Source organism: Neopsephotus bourkii, unplaced genomic scaffold, assembly GCF_033783945.1.
Source record: "Neopsephotus bourkii isolate Nb327-2 ecotype Australia unplaced genomic scaffold, CSIRO-AGI_Nbou_v1 NB_1542, whole genome shotgun sequence".
Classification (NCBI taxonomy): domain Eukaryota; kingdom Metazoa; phylum Chordata; class Aves; order Psittaciformes; family Psittacidae; genus Neopsephotus; species Neopsephotus bourkii.
Window position 1 is genome coordinate 7,589,422 of NW_026902018.1, and position 14,448 is coordinate 7,603,869.

Below are 14,448 nucleotides of genomic sequence, written 5' to 3' on the forward strand. Positions count from 1 at the left end.
TGCTTCCTTGTTCAGCGTGTGGAGTCTGAGCTCTGGAGCCAGCAGGTACCACCAGTGTGGGACGTGAGGGGAAGCAGCATGATTAAAACAGAAAGTGGGCATTTTATAAGCCAAGATGTACAGTTGTTGTGATTCTGTGCTTGAGGTGTCATACACGCTCCGGGATCTGCCTGTTAGGAGCAAGGAAGTGGTTCACGTGAGAAGGGCCGTGCTGGGGATGCACTGGGTGCTGTGGGGAAGGGCCGGGCTGCAGGGAGCCCCTGGCATGGTGCGGTCCTGCACAGGGCGTTGTGTGGAGCAGTGGTTTTGTTGAGCCCGTGTCTGTTGTTTTGCAGGAATCATTCACCAGATGAAAGGCGACTACGACACTGCGCTGCGGCTGCATAAGGCACATCTGTCCATAGCCCAGGAGCTGAGCGATTACGCAGCCCAGGGCCGGGCCTATGGCAACATGGGCAATGCTTACAACGCGCTCGGCATGTACGACCAGGCTGTCAAGTACCACCGTCAGGAGCTGCAGATCTCCATGGAAGTCAATGACCGTGCCTCCCAGGCATCCACACATGGGAACTTAGCAGTTGCTTATCAAGCGCTGGGTGCTCATGACCGTGCTCTGCAGCACTACCAGAATCATCTCAACATTGCCCGGGAGCTGCGAGACATCCAGAGTGAAGCACGGGCCCTCAGCAACTTGGGCAACTTCCACTGCTCACGAGGAGAGTACGTGCAGGCAGCCCCTTACTACGAGCAGTACCTGCGCTTGTCCCCAGAGCTGCAGGACATGGAAGGGGAGGGGAAGGTTTGCCATAACCTTGGCTATGCCCATTACTGCCTTGGGAACTATGAGGAAGCTGTTAAGTACTATGAGCAGGACCTTGCCTTAGCGAAGGATCTTCATGACAAGCTGAGCCAAGCTAAAGCCTATTGCAACCTGGGTCTAGCCTTCAAAGCCTTGATGGACTTCAGCAAAGCAGAGGAGTGTCAAAAGTACCTGTTGTCCTTGGCTCAGTCTCTGAACAATTCCCAGGCCAAATTCCGAGCTCTGGGGAACTTGGGGGATATTTCTGTCTGTAAAAAAGACGTAAATGGTGCAATAAAGTTTTATGAGCAGCAGCTGAGCTTAGCCCATCATGTTAAAGACAGGAGACTGGAAGCCAGTGCCTACGCAGCCTTGGGCTCTGCATACAGAATGATACAGAAGTGTGACAAGGCTTTAGGTTACCACACGCAGGAGCTGGAGGTGTACCAGGAGCTGGGAGATATGCTGGGTGAATGCAGAGCACACGGACACCTTGCTGCAGTGTATATGTCACTTGGGAAGTACACCATGGCCTTCAAATGTTACGAAGAACAGCTGGAGCTTGGGCAGAAGTTGAAGGATCCCAGCATAGAAGCCCAGGTCTATGGTAACATGGGCATTACCAAGATGAACATGAATGTCATGGAGGAGGCTATTGGCTACTTTGAACAGCAGCTGGCCATGCTGCAGCAGCTCAGCGGCAATGAGTCTGTGTTAGATCGGGGCCGAGCATACGGGAACCTGGGAGACTGTTACGAGGCTCTGGGAGATTTTGAGGAGGCTATCAAGTACTATGAACAGTACCTGTCCGTGGCTCAGAGCTTGAACCGCATGCAAGATCAGGCAAAGGCCTACCGGGGCTTGGGCAATGGGCACAGGTAAGGAACACTCCACACGTACTCTAGTGACAGATGGGGAAGTGCACATGGGTGCACTGTGTTACTGATGGGGTGTGTTTGTGTGACCATTGTACACGTGCAGGGGGATGTGGCACAGGAGTGAGTAAGAGTCCTCTAGGTGCTGAGGACTGTGCTACTGGCTCAAACAATGAAGCTGATGTTGCTCTGCCTTGAGAGGAAGAGAAGTTCACAGGGTGGCAGAAGAAGGAGGTTGATGCAAAGGTGCTGGGGATGTCTCCTGAAGGGAGCGTTTGTCTCTGCTGGAAAGGCCTGAGCTGGGCTCTGGAAAAAATGGCAAAACATCTGCTTTCAGGAAAATACTGGCAAAATAAGTGCTGCTGTTTTCTTTCCTTGTAGGGCCATGGGAAGTTTGCAGCAGGCTCTGGTGTGCTTTGAGAAGAGGCTTGTAGTGGCACATGAGCTGGGGGAGGCATTTAACAAAGCGCAGGCATACGGGGAGCTGGGCAGCCTGCACAGCCAGCTGGGCAACTACGAGCAAGCCATTTCCTGCCTGGAGCGGCAGCTCAACATTGCTCGAGAGATGAAGGACCGGGCCCTGGAGAGCGATGCTGCCTGCGGGCTCGGGGGCGTCTACCAGCAGATGGGAGAGTACGACACAGCCCTGCAGTACCACCAGCTGGACCTGCAGATTGCAGAGGAGACCAACAACCCCGCTTGCCAAGGCCGAGCCTACGGGAACCTGGGCCTGACCTACGAGTCCTTGGGCACCTATGAGAGGGCAGTGGTTTATCAGGAGCAGCACCTCAGCATTGCAGCACAAATGAACGACCTGGTAGCCAAAACCGTGTCTTACAGCAGCCTGGGGAGGACTCATCACGCCTTGCAGAACTACTCTCAGGCTGTGATGTACCTGCAGGAAGGTAAGAAGCTGAATTATGCAGCGCAACATGTAGTGATATATGTGGGGGGATAGGAGGGAAACCTGGAGACATGGAGAGAAGCGAGGTGCTGTGAGCGTGGCACTAAGAGGATGTGTGTGGCTGGCAGTGGCCTTGGATGCACGAGCTCTTGCAGACATCATAGCTACTGCTGACCATCCGTGTGAGTAGCTGTCCAAGGGGACTGTTGTGCTCAGCGCATCGTGTCAGTCAGAGCTTTCCTGGTGTCCTATAGACAAAGCATTGCAAGGCATGATCAGTGCTTTCCTGGGGCACCTCAGCTCCGAGCTTTAATCCAGACTGTGCCTGGCACAATCTCTTTATAAAGCTGGTTTGTGCCCGAGCCTAGAAGGTGTAAAAATTCTCTAAGAATAGCATTGCATACCAGGAATTGGCTCTGGAAAACCACGTCAGGTCATGATGGGTCTGGCCGACCCTGAGAGAAGTTCTTAACTGATGTGTGCCTTGCTGATAGCCGCCTGGTTTTACCTTCTGTGTTCAGGTGGGAGGGAGACCAGGCAGGTAAGTGTCCGCTAAGGTGTGAGTGGGAGCAAGTTGTGTTTGACAGGGAGGTGGGGGAGGTTTGGTCCTCAGAGTCCTGGAGCCATCTGCTGCTGCTGAGCCCCAGGGCCAGCGCTGACTTCTGAGTTGTGCTGCTGCAGGGGATCCCAGCATGCAAACAGCGTCTGTTCAAGGGGGTGGCTCTTTGATGGAGTAGATGAGCAGCATAGCTGGATTGTAAGAAGCTGGAAGCCAAAGAATTAATTACATCAGTTAGTCTGGTTTTCCTGAAATTGACCTTGGCAACATTCCATATGCTGAGGGAATTCAGTTCAGTTGGGAGGAATTGAATACAGCTCCTTCTCCTTGTGTGACATAGAATTCCTGAGGAGCCTGATGAGGCTAACCTGTAGCCAAGCTGCATGATGGTGGCCAGGGCCCTGCTCCCCAGCTGTGGGAAGCCTGAGGTGCCTCAGAGGAAGCATCCCTGTTGTTTGCAGAGCCCATGGAAGTGAGAAGTTTGGAGCGTGGTGGAAGTGGGGACAACACAAGGTGCTGCTGGAAGTGAAATGAGCCCCAGGTCATTCACGCCAGGACCCTGCCCTTTGCTCTGTCTTGGTACAGGAACCATGCAGAGCCTCCCAGAAAGCTGGTGGGAAACGAGCCAGTAATGTGGCAGGAGGTGTCTCATGGCATTGTTCGGCAGCTCAGTTTGATTTTTGTCTGTGTGGCTTTCAAGGTTTGAAAGTCAGACTTGCCAAAGGGGCTTACTGAGTGTGTCTCAGGGGACTGCTCCAGCTCCCGCCTGCCACAGCTGCCCTGGGCCCATGTGAGCCCACAGAAGGACTCCCCTGGGTTGCCGGAGCCCTTCTCCCCTTCAGCCCTCTCTCCCTCTGACTCCTTTCAGGGCTGAGGCTGGCAGAGCAGCTGGGACGCAGAGAAGATGAAGCCAAAATCCGTCATGGCCTTGGCCTCTCCCTCTGGGCGAGTGGGAACCTGGAAGAGTCTCAGCACCAGGTACACCTGCTCTGCCTGTGCTGGTGGCTTGTGCCCTCTAAGCCCTGTGGGTCATTCCTCAGGGGAGGGAACCTCTGGTGCATCCTCTGGAGGAGCTGACTCTGGCTCAGGCTCCATTCGAAGTCACCTCCCCTCTGCTGGGGTGCTGCCATCCTGAGGGGCTGATGGAGGCAGACTGCCCCTGCCTGAGGGTGTGTTGAATCCTCCTGCTCCCCCAGCCAGGGCTCTGGGCTGTGTCTGTAGGGAGGTGACTGTGGCTCTTTTCCCTCCCAGCTCTACCGGGCTTCGGCGCTGTTTGAAACCATCCGGCATGAGGTGCAGCTCAGCACAGACTACAAGCTGTCACTCTTTGACCTGCAGACATCCTCCTATCAGGCGTTGCAGCGAGTACTTGTCAGTCTCGGTAAGAGTTGCCATCTCATGGTGAGTCTTAATGCCAAGCTCATGCCAAGAGCTCAGCTGATATCGTGGGGCAGCAGTTCATGATACATTCTTCACTCCCCAGCCGTCCACATCACAGCAGTTCTTTGCCAGAGCATAAATAAGGCTGTCCTGCTCTGGGTTTTGGGCGCCTTTGGATCTTCTTGCTTCCTCCATTCCTTTGCTTTTCTGTGGCTCATTTTCCCACATACTGTGTTACTGCCTGCAGCCAGGATGATCTGTGGGACTGTATTCCAGTGCAGAGGCCACTCTTTTCAGAAGGAAGTGCTGTGACCCTGCTTCCTCAGGTTTTAGTCCAGACTGGGATAGCAGCTGTCCTGGTTCCTGCAGACCACACTGGTGTCAGGTCCAAGATGACTTTGTCTTTTCAGGTCACCATGATGAAGCATTGGCAGTAGCAGAGAGAGGCCGAACGAGGGCGTTTGCTGACCTGCTCGTGGAACGTCAGACTGGGCAGCAGGACTCTGACCCCTATTCTCCGGTGACCATTGACCAGGTCCTGGAGACAGTGAATGGCCAGAGGGGACTTGTTCTCTACTACTCACTGGCTGCAGGTTACCTGTACAGCTGGCTGCTGGCTCCTGGGGCAGGTGAGGTCCTGCTTGGAGATGAGAGCCCGTGAACAAGCCTTACAAAGGGAGAGTTTTGTATCATTTGTAGCTAGGAATAAGTGTGGGACCAGAGTGAATGTACAAGGGAATCCTTTCTATCCAGTACCTTAAAGCTGAATAGACTGAAGACTGTGGCATAGCTGCAGCAATAATGACATAAAAGTGCTTATTCAGGGCTTTGATGTTGACCTGGAGATGGAAATGTTTCACGGGTTTAATATTTCCATTTTCAGCCTCCAACCTGTATATATTTCCCACAGGGCAGAGCAGTAATGAGATTCCAAGTATGTTGGCTCTGTCAGAATCTTCTATGCATAAGAATCCCTACTTTAATTATATTTCTGTGCTTTATCCTTCCAAAAGCTTTTGACATTTATTCACTGAAGTGGGTTGCAGAAAACAGAAGGGCGTCCCCACTTCCTGATATGCCATTGAACTGCCTGATCCTCTGAATTCTCCTCATCTGAATGTGGGAATACTTATCACAGAGAAGCAAGGAGGATTAATTTGAAAGGCTCTTTGCAGGCAGCTGCTCTTCATTATCTAATAAAGTGGTGACTGCAAATTTTCATGAGTTCTTTCTGGCTATAATTTAATAATTGCAGCCCTTTGCCGTGACACAGCTAAAGTGATAAAAAGCACTATTGAGATTACACCAGAAATGCTTGGTGAAGGGAAGTAAATATTGACATGTGCCTAACTTCAGATGGGGCAACAGTGATTGGAAGATGTGCTTTTTGAGGAGTTTTGCAATGTTGGATGTATGCATGTAGGATGGTGGTGTCCTGCTATGCAGCCAGTCACTAACTGGCTCCTCAGGCTTGCAGTTTGCACAGTAAAATGTTAGTAATTGTCTAGTATTAATCTCAAGCTGAGCTTACTGAAATGATGTGGATCAGAGGTAGGGGGTTTGTTACTAGGCTTTGTGGCCAGTCTTCTCCTTGCCCGCACTGGGTCTTGGAAAAATACAGTTGCACCCTTCAAGTGCATGGGTTTGTGACTGCCTCCTGAAAGCCACTGTCAGGTGTTGGGGAGGAGAGGAGCTGTGGTGCTTCAAGGGTTCCACTTGAGCTGTTTTGCTGAGGAGCTCTTTAGCAGTGATTCCAGCCCAGCCCTGATGACCTCTTCTTGTTCTGTTAGTGCTGACAGAGAGTAGCTGCTGTGACAGCCCAAGAGCCTCATTATCCCACTGAGATGGTACCCTTAGAGCCTCCTCACTGATTATCCATTTGCTGCTCTTGCTGCAGGAGTTGCTTTATTCCTTTTTCTTCCTCTCTTCTTAACTGGTTCAATAATTCATGCTGTTGAGGCAAACAGGGCATCCAGAGCAGCCTTTACTGTTGATCACAGGCTGTAGAATTAATTATATCAGGAAGGATGTGCCAGTCTGAGTGGAGAAAGGTTTTACTTGCAGTAATAGTTGAATTCTTAGCAAAACGTTGAGTGTCATTTAGCTGGGTTACCCACTGTGGAAAGCTGTCTTTTAATATTTTACTATGCATTAATCCTTCTTCTTCTTTCTTTATATATAATGTATTTTCATGCATATGGGTGAAAAGAAAATCTTTGTGTGACATGAGGAGACTCTGCTGTACTAATAACACTCCTGTTCAGCGTTTGAGCCTTGTGTGTTCAGTTTATGTGATCAGAGGCTATTAATAAGCATTTTTCATGTACATTTACTGAAATGTGAATTACTCTGGTAGCTGCTTTTATGATTTCATAATTTATGAGAGTGCTGCAATAGCAGATTCATTCTGAGCACTGCATAAAGGTACTGCTCTGCTTTTGTACCTCTGAGCCACCATCTCCAAAGTACAAAACCAGATTTTTAAAAGCCAAACTCTAATAGAGAACGCTGGGAAAGCCCTATGGAGCCATGGCACAGAATGCTGCGCCTCAGTTGTCCTGGAAATGCCAAATGTTTGGGGCTGTGCCACCTTCTTAACCAGCTGCTGGGAGCACTGTGTCTGCCCTGCAAAAATCAAATGTGATTCTGGTGCCTTGCAGGGATTCTGAAATTCCATGAATGTTATCTGGGTGACAGCCTGACAGAGCATGCCGGGGACTTCCATGAAGCCAACAGCGTGACCCTGCAGACAGTAACAAACTCTGCCCTGGAACAGCACATCTCGAGTGTGCGGGAGGCCCTGGGAGTGGAGTCCTACTACACCCGGTATGTTGGGATGGGGGATCTGGCATCCTGATTCCCACTTTCCCTGTGAAAGCAGTTTACAGCAATTTGGGCTGAGCTGGTGGGCTGAGCAGTCTGAGAACTGAGAGTTAGAGCATGGGCAAATTTTCACTGGACAACAAAAAACATTGCTTTATCTTTTCATGTATGGCTGTTTTCCCCAAGTATCTCTGTAAGCATATGCAGATAAGGTTTGAACCCGTAGGCTGGGTAATGAATCTGTATATTGGGTGAGATGGCTTTTTGTAACCATGGCACTGATTATTTGTAAGTGACAATACAAGATAAAAACAGATTAAAGAAACCTACACTACAATTCTGAAAACTCCTGGTGAATGTGGTGTTTGAGCCTCTATATCTGAGCATGACGTTGGAGTCTGGAAGTTCCTTTGGAGGATCCCTGAGCAGTTAGTATTGCCATTGGGGCAGGATGAGATTCAGTCACGCAGTGAGATCAGGGGTTCAGGGATGGAGTCTGGTTAAGGCAGATCTTATGTGATTGAAATACTGGTGATATCTGTAGTGGATTCTGGGCATGGACAGGTGAGCTGCTGCTTTTGGCAGCCAAACCAGTGGCTCTGGCACAGCAAGACGGCAGTCAGCAGTCATGTTGGACTTACGTTCTCTGTCTTGAACTCGAGCTGAGCTTGCCATTTTGTGCAGTTACCCACCGATGTCCCGTGTGCACTGAGTGTTGGAAATAACATGTGCTGCTGAGATGGGCATGTGCTTAACTCATCATGTTGAGACAGCTGGAAACCAGTAGTGAAAGACAACTCATCTCCAGGGATCCTCATGTCTGTGTATACTGGATTTACAGTTGTGTCTTGGTTGGATGCATTTTGGGTTTGTACTTTTATGATTGTGAAGGTGGCTTTCTGAAGGGAAACCAGTATTTTTTTATTGCTGACTGGATTATTCATTTCACTGTGAGCAGTAACAAGCTGCTTGCTAGCCTGGGATTTTTATGAAGGACTCTGAGAAAAAGCAAAGGGTCACTCAGCCAGCTGAGTAATTGAAACATAAGGGAAGAGATGTAAATGGAGGAGTAGCTTCCTCCATATTAAACCCCTGAGAATCTGCGAGCCTGTGAGCACTGCCTATCCAGTGATCATAATAATGTCATTATTGCTAACATGAGTATCACAGTTAAGAAGTGGCTGATCTTTGGTGGTGGTAGTATCTCAGGTTTTGGGATTCTTACATAAAATCAGTTCTGAGACTTCCGCTTCTGTTAGCTTCAGTCACACCTCCTGAATGACGTGTTTCAAGTCTTGCTTGAAAATGAGTTGCGTGATTCCCATTAAAGGAAACACAGGAGTTGCTCCCTCCAGCCTTTCCCTTCCCTGGGTTTTGCAAATGTGTTCCCGATGTTAGTGCTTCTGTCTTAATGTGCACATGCACCATGAGCACTCTGTTCTTTCTGGGAGAACAGAGTTGCTCCACCTAAGGTGTGAATCCTGACAGGAAGGACGAGGGGGGAAAAAATCAGGACTGAATTGGTTCCATCTACCCGTCTCCTAAAGCATCAGGGTTGCGTGATTCGGAAGATTACATCTGTCTCCACATGTTGATGGTTGAATCTCACCCTGTAGACATGCATATACACAACCGAAATCTGCAGTTAGGCCTCATGTAACAGATTTGCAGACACTGTTTTCAGTCCCATTAACCATTTATCACCACAGATTCTCCTCCTAGCGAAGGGAGTCCTTCAGTCTTTAGGTTCAGGGATGAGTTTTTAATTTACTGTGATGTCATCTTCCTGCTCTCTTCATGGTGATGATAGTGGTATGGTTTTGGTTAAGGATTCTGGGTTTAATGCTTGTCTCTGAGATCATGGGGCTGGTGTGGTATGATCACAGACAGGAGCTCTTTGCCCATTTCAAAATTATATGCAGGGAGTTAAACAAATGTTGTCTGTTCCATGTGGGTGTGGGCAAAGGTCATGTTCTGCTTTGAAACCCTTTCCCCACATGAATCAGGCACTTCCTTACAGCACTGCTGGCTGCCACTGCACTCCAGCACACCAGACCCCAGGAGCAGCTATCATCTGCAGGCCCTGGAACCTGTTCTGTGCCTACCAGCAGAGACCAGAGGGATTTAAATACATACAGCACACATGGAAATTGCTGGTTGACTTGTCAGTTCATTGCTTGCTTAAGTTCACTGTAGTTGTGTGTTCAAATTTCAGTGCTATGACCTTCCATAATGCTGTTAAGTGCATGGGAGCTTGGATCCTGTATTTCTATCAGTGTGTGCTGCTCTTTAAACCTTGAAGAGCCCAGGAGAAGAGGAGGGGATGGGATTGTTACTCTCTTGTATGCCTAACAGGAGGAGGTGATGCAAACCAGTCAAAAATTGAGAGCATTTGGTTGAAGTTTTGTCTAAAGAGCGTTTTCCCTCAGCCTGGCTGAGCATTTGTCACAAAGCTGTTGCTCTGTCTTGCATCAATGAGTTCTTCACCCTGCTGTTCCCCTGCAGAGCCTGTGCCAGCAGTGAGACCGAGAGCGAAGCTGGGGATATCATGGACCAGCAGTTTGAGGAGATGAATAACAAGCTGAATGCAATGACTGACCCGACTGGCTTCCTGCGGATGGTCAGCAGGAACAACCTCTTGAACAGGTGAGAGTACAGCACTGCATTGTGGGGATCAGCAGGCACAATGACATGTCTTGGTGATGGGCTTCTCTAAATTGCAGGCTTAGGGTGCAGCTAGTGCCATTGCTCCTGCTCTCCCTATTGCCCCAAGTTATAGGGGCACCGAGTAGCAAACTGGTACTGTCCTTCACGCTGCAGTAACCATTCATTCTTCATAGTGTGGATGTAAAGGGAGCATTAAGCATCTTTCTTAAGAACAAGGTCTGTGTGTTAGTACCGTGCATCCCCCTCCCCTTCTGAGCAGAGGGGCTTGTAGGCATTTCCCTTCTGTCTTTTTGTGTTCATGATGCACCACAGGGTTTCTGGTTGGATCTGTGCTCCAGCATGGATTGGGAACACAGGATACCCTAGGCCTTTCTCAGATGGAAAAGAAATGTGATCAGCCTGCAGTGCTGTGAGCTATTGCTGGAGCTTGTGAGCTGTAACAGCATCCCTGTGAAACTGGGAGCTGCCTGTTGGCACCAACAATTGCCCTGATTTTTCTTCCCAGACTCCACATGCGTTTCTGCTCGAGCTGCTGCACTGATGTTGAACTGTTGAGTACTTGTGAGGTTTGGATCAAACAGGCAGATCCCCAGAATTGCCAAGATGTTTTGCTAGTTCCTCAGGCTTAGAAGGACAGGAGAATGACCCGCTGATTACAGGGGAAAGTATGATCTGATTCTGCTTTAGGGAATGCTAGTCCCCAGGAACACTGCAGAGCCAGCCATACAGCATTTGTGTATTTCTGCTCCATAGGAGCTAAATGCATTCCCTTGAGCCCACATCCAGGAGCTTACCTCAGGTGCCTTGTCAGGTAACTGATTTGCAGCTTTTAGGAGAAGCTCGCGGATGGGCCAGCTTGGTCACTGAACTAGAAGCACCCTCACAAAAGCACTGGGAGGAGCACTAGAAGCAGCCACGTCCTTGACGCTCTCACCATGAGCACTGAGGTGAAGAGGATGAGAAGACACTGCTGTGTGACCTGCCTGCCTGCCCACCTTTTGCCTGCAGATGGGGCATACCAAGGGGCTCATTGCTGCGTCTGTTTTGCACGTGGCAGAACAGATTAAGAAATAAAATGGGAGCATTTCTGTGCTCTTAGACTTTGGTTAAGTAACAGGATTGAATGGTTAGAGCACAAGCTTTGATCTTGCAGCCTTACGCTCCAGCTCACCACCTCTGTGCAATGTTTTTTCTGCAGCTAGTGCTGGAGTGAGTTCATGTAGCTGTAGGTCAGTGCTGAGTGGATTGTTGCTGCTTTAGTGCTTCAGATGATGGTAGAACTGTGGCTCACAAGCAGGGATTGAAGGTATGGAGCCTGTTTGCTTTGGCTTCTGCACTGCAGGGGATGAAGAGAAGTAGGGCCTGCTTGGAGCTGAGAATGAGAGTTTGTCTTTCCTACTGCCAAGACAGGCCCTGCTTTCCTCATGTGGGGCCTGAATGCATGTTCACATCTTGTGCTTGAATACTGGAGATCCTCAAGGGAGTTTCCATGGCTTGGGGCCAGTGCAAGTTCCCTCACGCACAGGAACTGCACATGCTGTTAAGGTCCCATGTTAGAAAATGAGGCCCTGGAGATGCTGGGACTGTTTGGAGCCATCCAGTCTCCATGTCTGGCAACAAGAGGGTGACTGAAAGGAAACCCCTGGTTTTGGGATGGGTGCCCTCTGGCTGCTGTCATCAGGTAACCTGGCTTGTAAGCAGAATATAGTAAGATCCTTGGGCAGTTCTACTTAGAAAAGCCAAACCATGGGGGTATGGCAGTCAGCTTAAGGAACTTCTGAGAAGACATGGGCTTTGGAGGAGGAAGAAGCACTGAAGGGATGCTGCTGTGGTCTCAGTACTGGGCAATAGCTGCCTAAGCTGTGGATGCCACTGATAGAGCCCCCAGGATAGTCCCAGTTGCTCATGTCTAATGCAGCTTATGTTTTCTACGCTCCTCAGAGATCTGAGACTTTTTTGGGGTTTCCAGGTTAAAATCTGGTTTCCTCCCTGCTAGTCATCTTCTGCTCCAGCAAGGGACTTGATCACTGTCTGTACCTGCATATACTTCCCCCACCTTTTCTATGGCCTCTCCACCATCATGGGGATGCAGTTTGTCCTCTTCCCATGCACCTGCAGAAAACATGAGAATCAGCCTTCATGCTGTTCAGAGGGTCAAATACACTTCCCTAAGGGCAGTTACTGCAATGCAGCATGGTGAGAATTTGTAAAAGGTAAACTGGTACTTGGTGAGAATTTGTAAAAAGGAACAATGTAGAATTGTTTAGGTTGAAAAAGACCTTTTAAAATCAAGTCCGGCCATTCATCCAGCACTGCCAAGCCCACATGTCCCTCAGTGCCACATCTACACATCTTTTTAAATACCTCCAGGGATGGTGACTCCAGCCCTGCCCTGGGCAGCCTGTTCCAAGGCCTGAGCACCCTCTGGGGAAGAAACTGTACCTGAAATACCACCTAAACCTGCCCTCGTGCAGCTTGAGGCCGTTTCCTCTTGTCCCATCCCTTGTTCCTTGGGAGCAGAGCCCAGCCCCTCCTGGCTCCATCCTCCTGTCAGGCAGTTGTGGGGAGCAATCAGGTCCCCCCTGAGCCTTCTCCAGACTGACCCCCCCAGGTCCTTCAGCCCTTCCCCATCACCCTTCTGCTCCAGGCCCTGCACCAGCTCCGCTGCCCTTCTCTGGCCCCGCTCCAGCACCTCAATGTCTCTCTTGGAGTGAGGGGCCCAGAGCTGAACACAGGATTCGAGGTGCAGCCTCACCAGTGCCCAGTGCAGGGGGCACAATCACTGCCATGGTCCTACTGCCACACTATTACTGTTACAGACCAGGATGCCATTGCCCTTGGCCACCTGGGCACAAGCTGCTCATATTCAGCCATCTGTAAACCAACACACCCAGGTCCTTTCCCACTGGGCAGCTTTCCAGCTGTGCCAGGGGTGCTGGCTGGCCTGGGATAAAGAAAGATCTCTGGAGGGCAGATAGGGCAGCAGCATTGGGGCGTCTCCTATCTGTGTGATTCTCTTCCATGCAGGGTGCAGCACTGTAGCTGCCCAAGTACAGACCACACAAGCACAGTGCTGGGTGGTCTGTGGGTTTTGTGCAGCCACTGGTGGGTTCTGGAGATAATTGCAGATCCTCAGAAACATCGCAGGGATCTCATATCTGAATGCTTTCTGGAGCTTCGCACAGCTCGGTTTTGGGAGTGTGTCAAGGCCCTGAATATGGATTCCAAGCTGTATCTCTAGGAATAGTCTTTTTGAGGAAGGCTTGCAGAGGGTTGGGCCTGATGGATGCCCTTTGTTGGACCACTGCAGCAGTTCAGTCTGACTCCCAGCCCTCCTGGATGGCTGTGCTTGGTCACGAGTAGTGTTTGACTTGTCCAGCGTCCCGATGAGTGCCAAGGCCAGAGCAGCTCTGTGCTGATGCTGGGGTCAGTCCCTCCTTCCTGCCCAGGCCCAGCCACGTTCATCTTGGCAAGCAGAGCCAGGCCCTGGAAAGCTGGTGCTAGGCCAGATCAGTCTGAGCTCAAGGCTTGCAGGACGTGGGCTTTCTCCCCCTTTCTCTGAGGCTGTCATGGGATTGTTGCTTTGTTCTTGCATTTCCCAGACAAAGGACGGAAGCAGAGTTAATGCTGATCCATGCTGCAGTCCTGAGTCCCTGTTTGTGCTGTTTCCTTTGTGCTGTTTCTTCTGCTTGCTGCAGGTCAGCCTGCCTTACACAAAGGGTTAAATAAGCAGCACTGCAGACGCTGTGCAGGGATGTCCAGTGGGAGATTCTACTGCCCCAGAAATCAGGGGAGCCCAGTACCTTGCAAGAGCAGGGTAGAAACAATCAGTGGGAAGCCATCATGGGTGCTCTGGAGAAGGGCTTTTGTCCAAAAGATGGACAAGTCTCCCTCTTGTCCCACTGAAATCACCTGCGCTCAAAATCAGATTGACAAGCCACCCAGGAGCCATTTGTTTGCACTGGCTTGGGAGGATGGAGTGGGCTGGCCAGGGCCCCAGGTCTGTGCTGCCTGCTAGAGAAGATCTCTGTCCATCCTCCTCCTGTGGATTTTCTCATTCTTCTTTGTATACACAAACACACAGGGAAGAGATGTGAAAGATTTATGATGCTCCCTTGCTTTTGCTCTAATAAAAAGCAGTCCGAGTGGTGAAGGAATAAATCTGGAGCTGCTTGGCTGTGAAAGCAAGCTGAAAGGGGTTCTGCGCATGGGGGTGATCAAGCCCCTGCTTCCTGCAGTGAATCCCGGGGTTGGCAGCAGCGGAGGCGCCGAGTGCCGCCTGCTGGCACATGGCTGCGCGTGTGGAGGGCAGGCTTGGGCTGCTCTGCTTGGGCCGGGGCTCTGCCTGCTCGGTGGTGAGCAGTGAGGTGTCCCTGCCCTTCTAGACCCACAGCATAGACTGGAGGGATGTGCATTGCCGTTACTGTGCAATGACTTATTT

The 14,448-nt window shown here is 50.4% G+C and overlaps 2 protein-coding genes across 8 annotated transcripts in view; one reads left to right on the top strand and one right to left on the bottom strand.

Moving 5' to 3' along the window:
• The window catches only part of CCDC117 (coiled-coil domain containing 117), a 292,218-nt gene that overhangs the window by 129,378 nt on the left and 148,392 nt on the right, over positions 1 to 14,448 (bottom strand). The gene's annotated exons all lie outside the window — the stretch shown is intronic.
• Positions 1 to 14,448, top strand: part of TTC28 (tetratricopeptide repeat domain 28) — a 120,447-nt gene that overhangs the window by 90,795 nt on the left and 15,204 nt on the right. For all 7 annotated transcript variants that reach the window (XM_061370903.1, XM_061370904.1, XM_061370905.1 and 4 more), the window contains 7 exons: positions 336 to 1,677; positions 2,056 to 2,579; positions 4,006 to 4,115; positions 4,389 to 4,518; positions 4,928 to 5,146; positions 7,178 to 7,343; positions 9,846 to 9,986. In XM_061370903.1, coding sequence (XP_061226887.1) covers positions 336 to 1,677; positions 2,056 to 2,579; positions 4,006 to 4,115; positions 4,389 to 4,518; positions 4,928 to 5,146; positions 7,178 to 7,343; positions 9,846 to 9,986 — 2,632 coding nt within the window. The remainder of the gene's footprint in view (positions 1 to 335; positions 1,678 to 2,055; positions 2,580 to 4,005; positions 4,116 to 4,388; positions 4,519 to 4,927; positions 5,147 to 7,177; positions 7,344 to 9,845; positions 9,987 to 14,448) is intronic.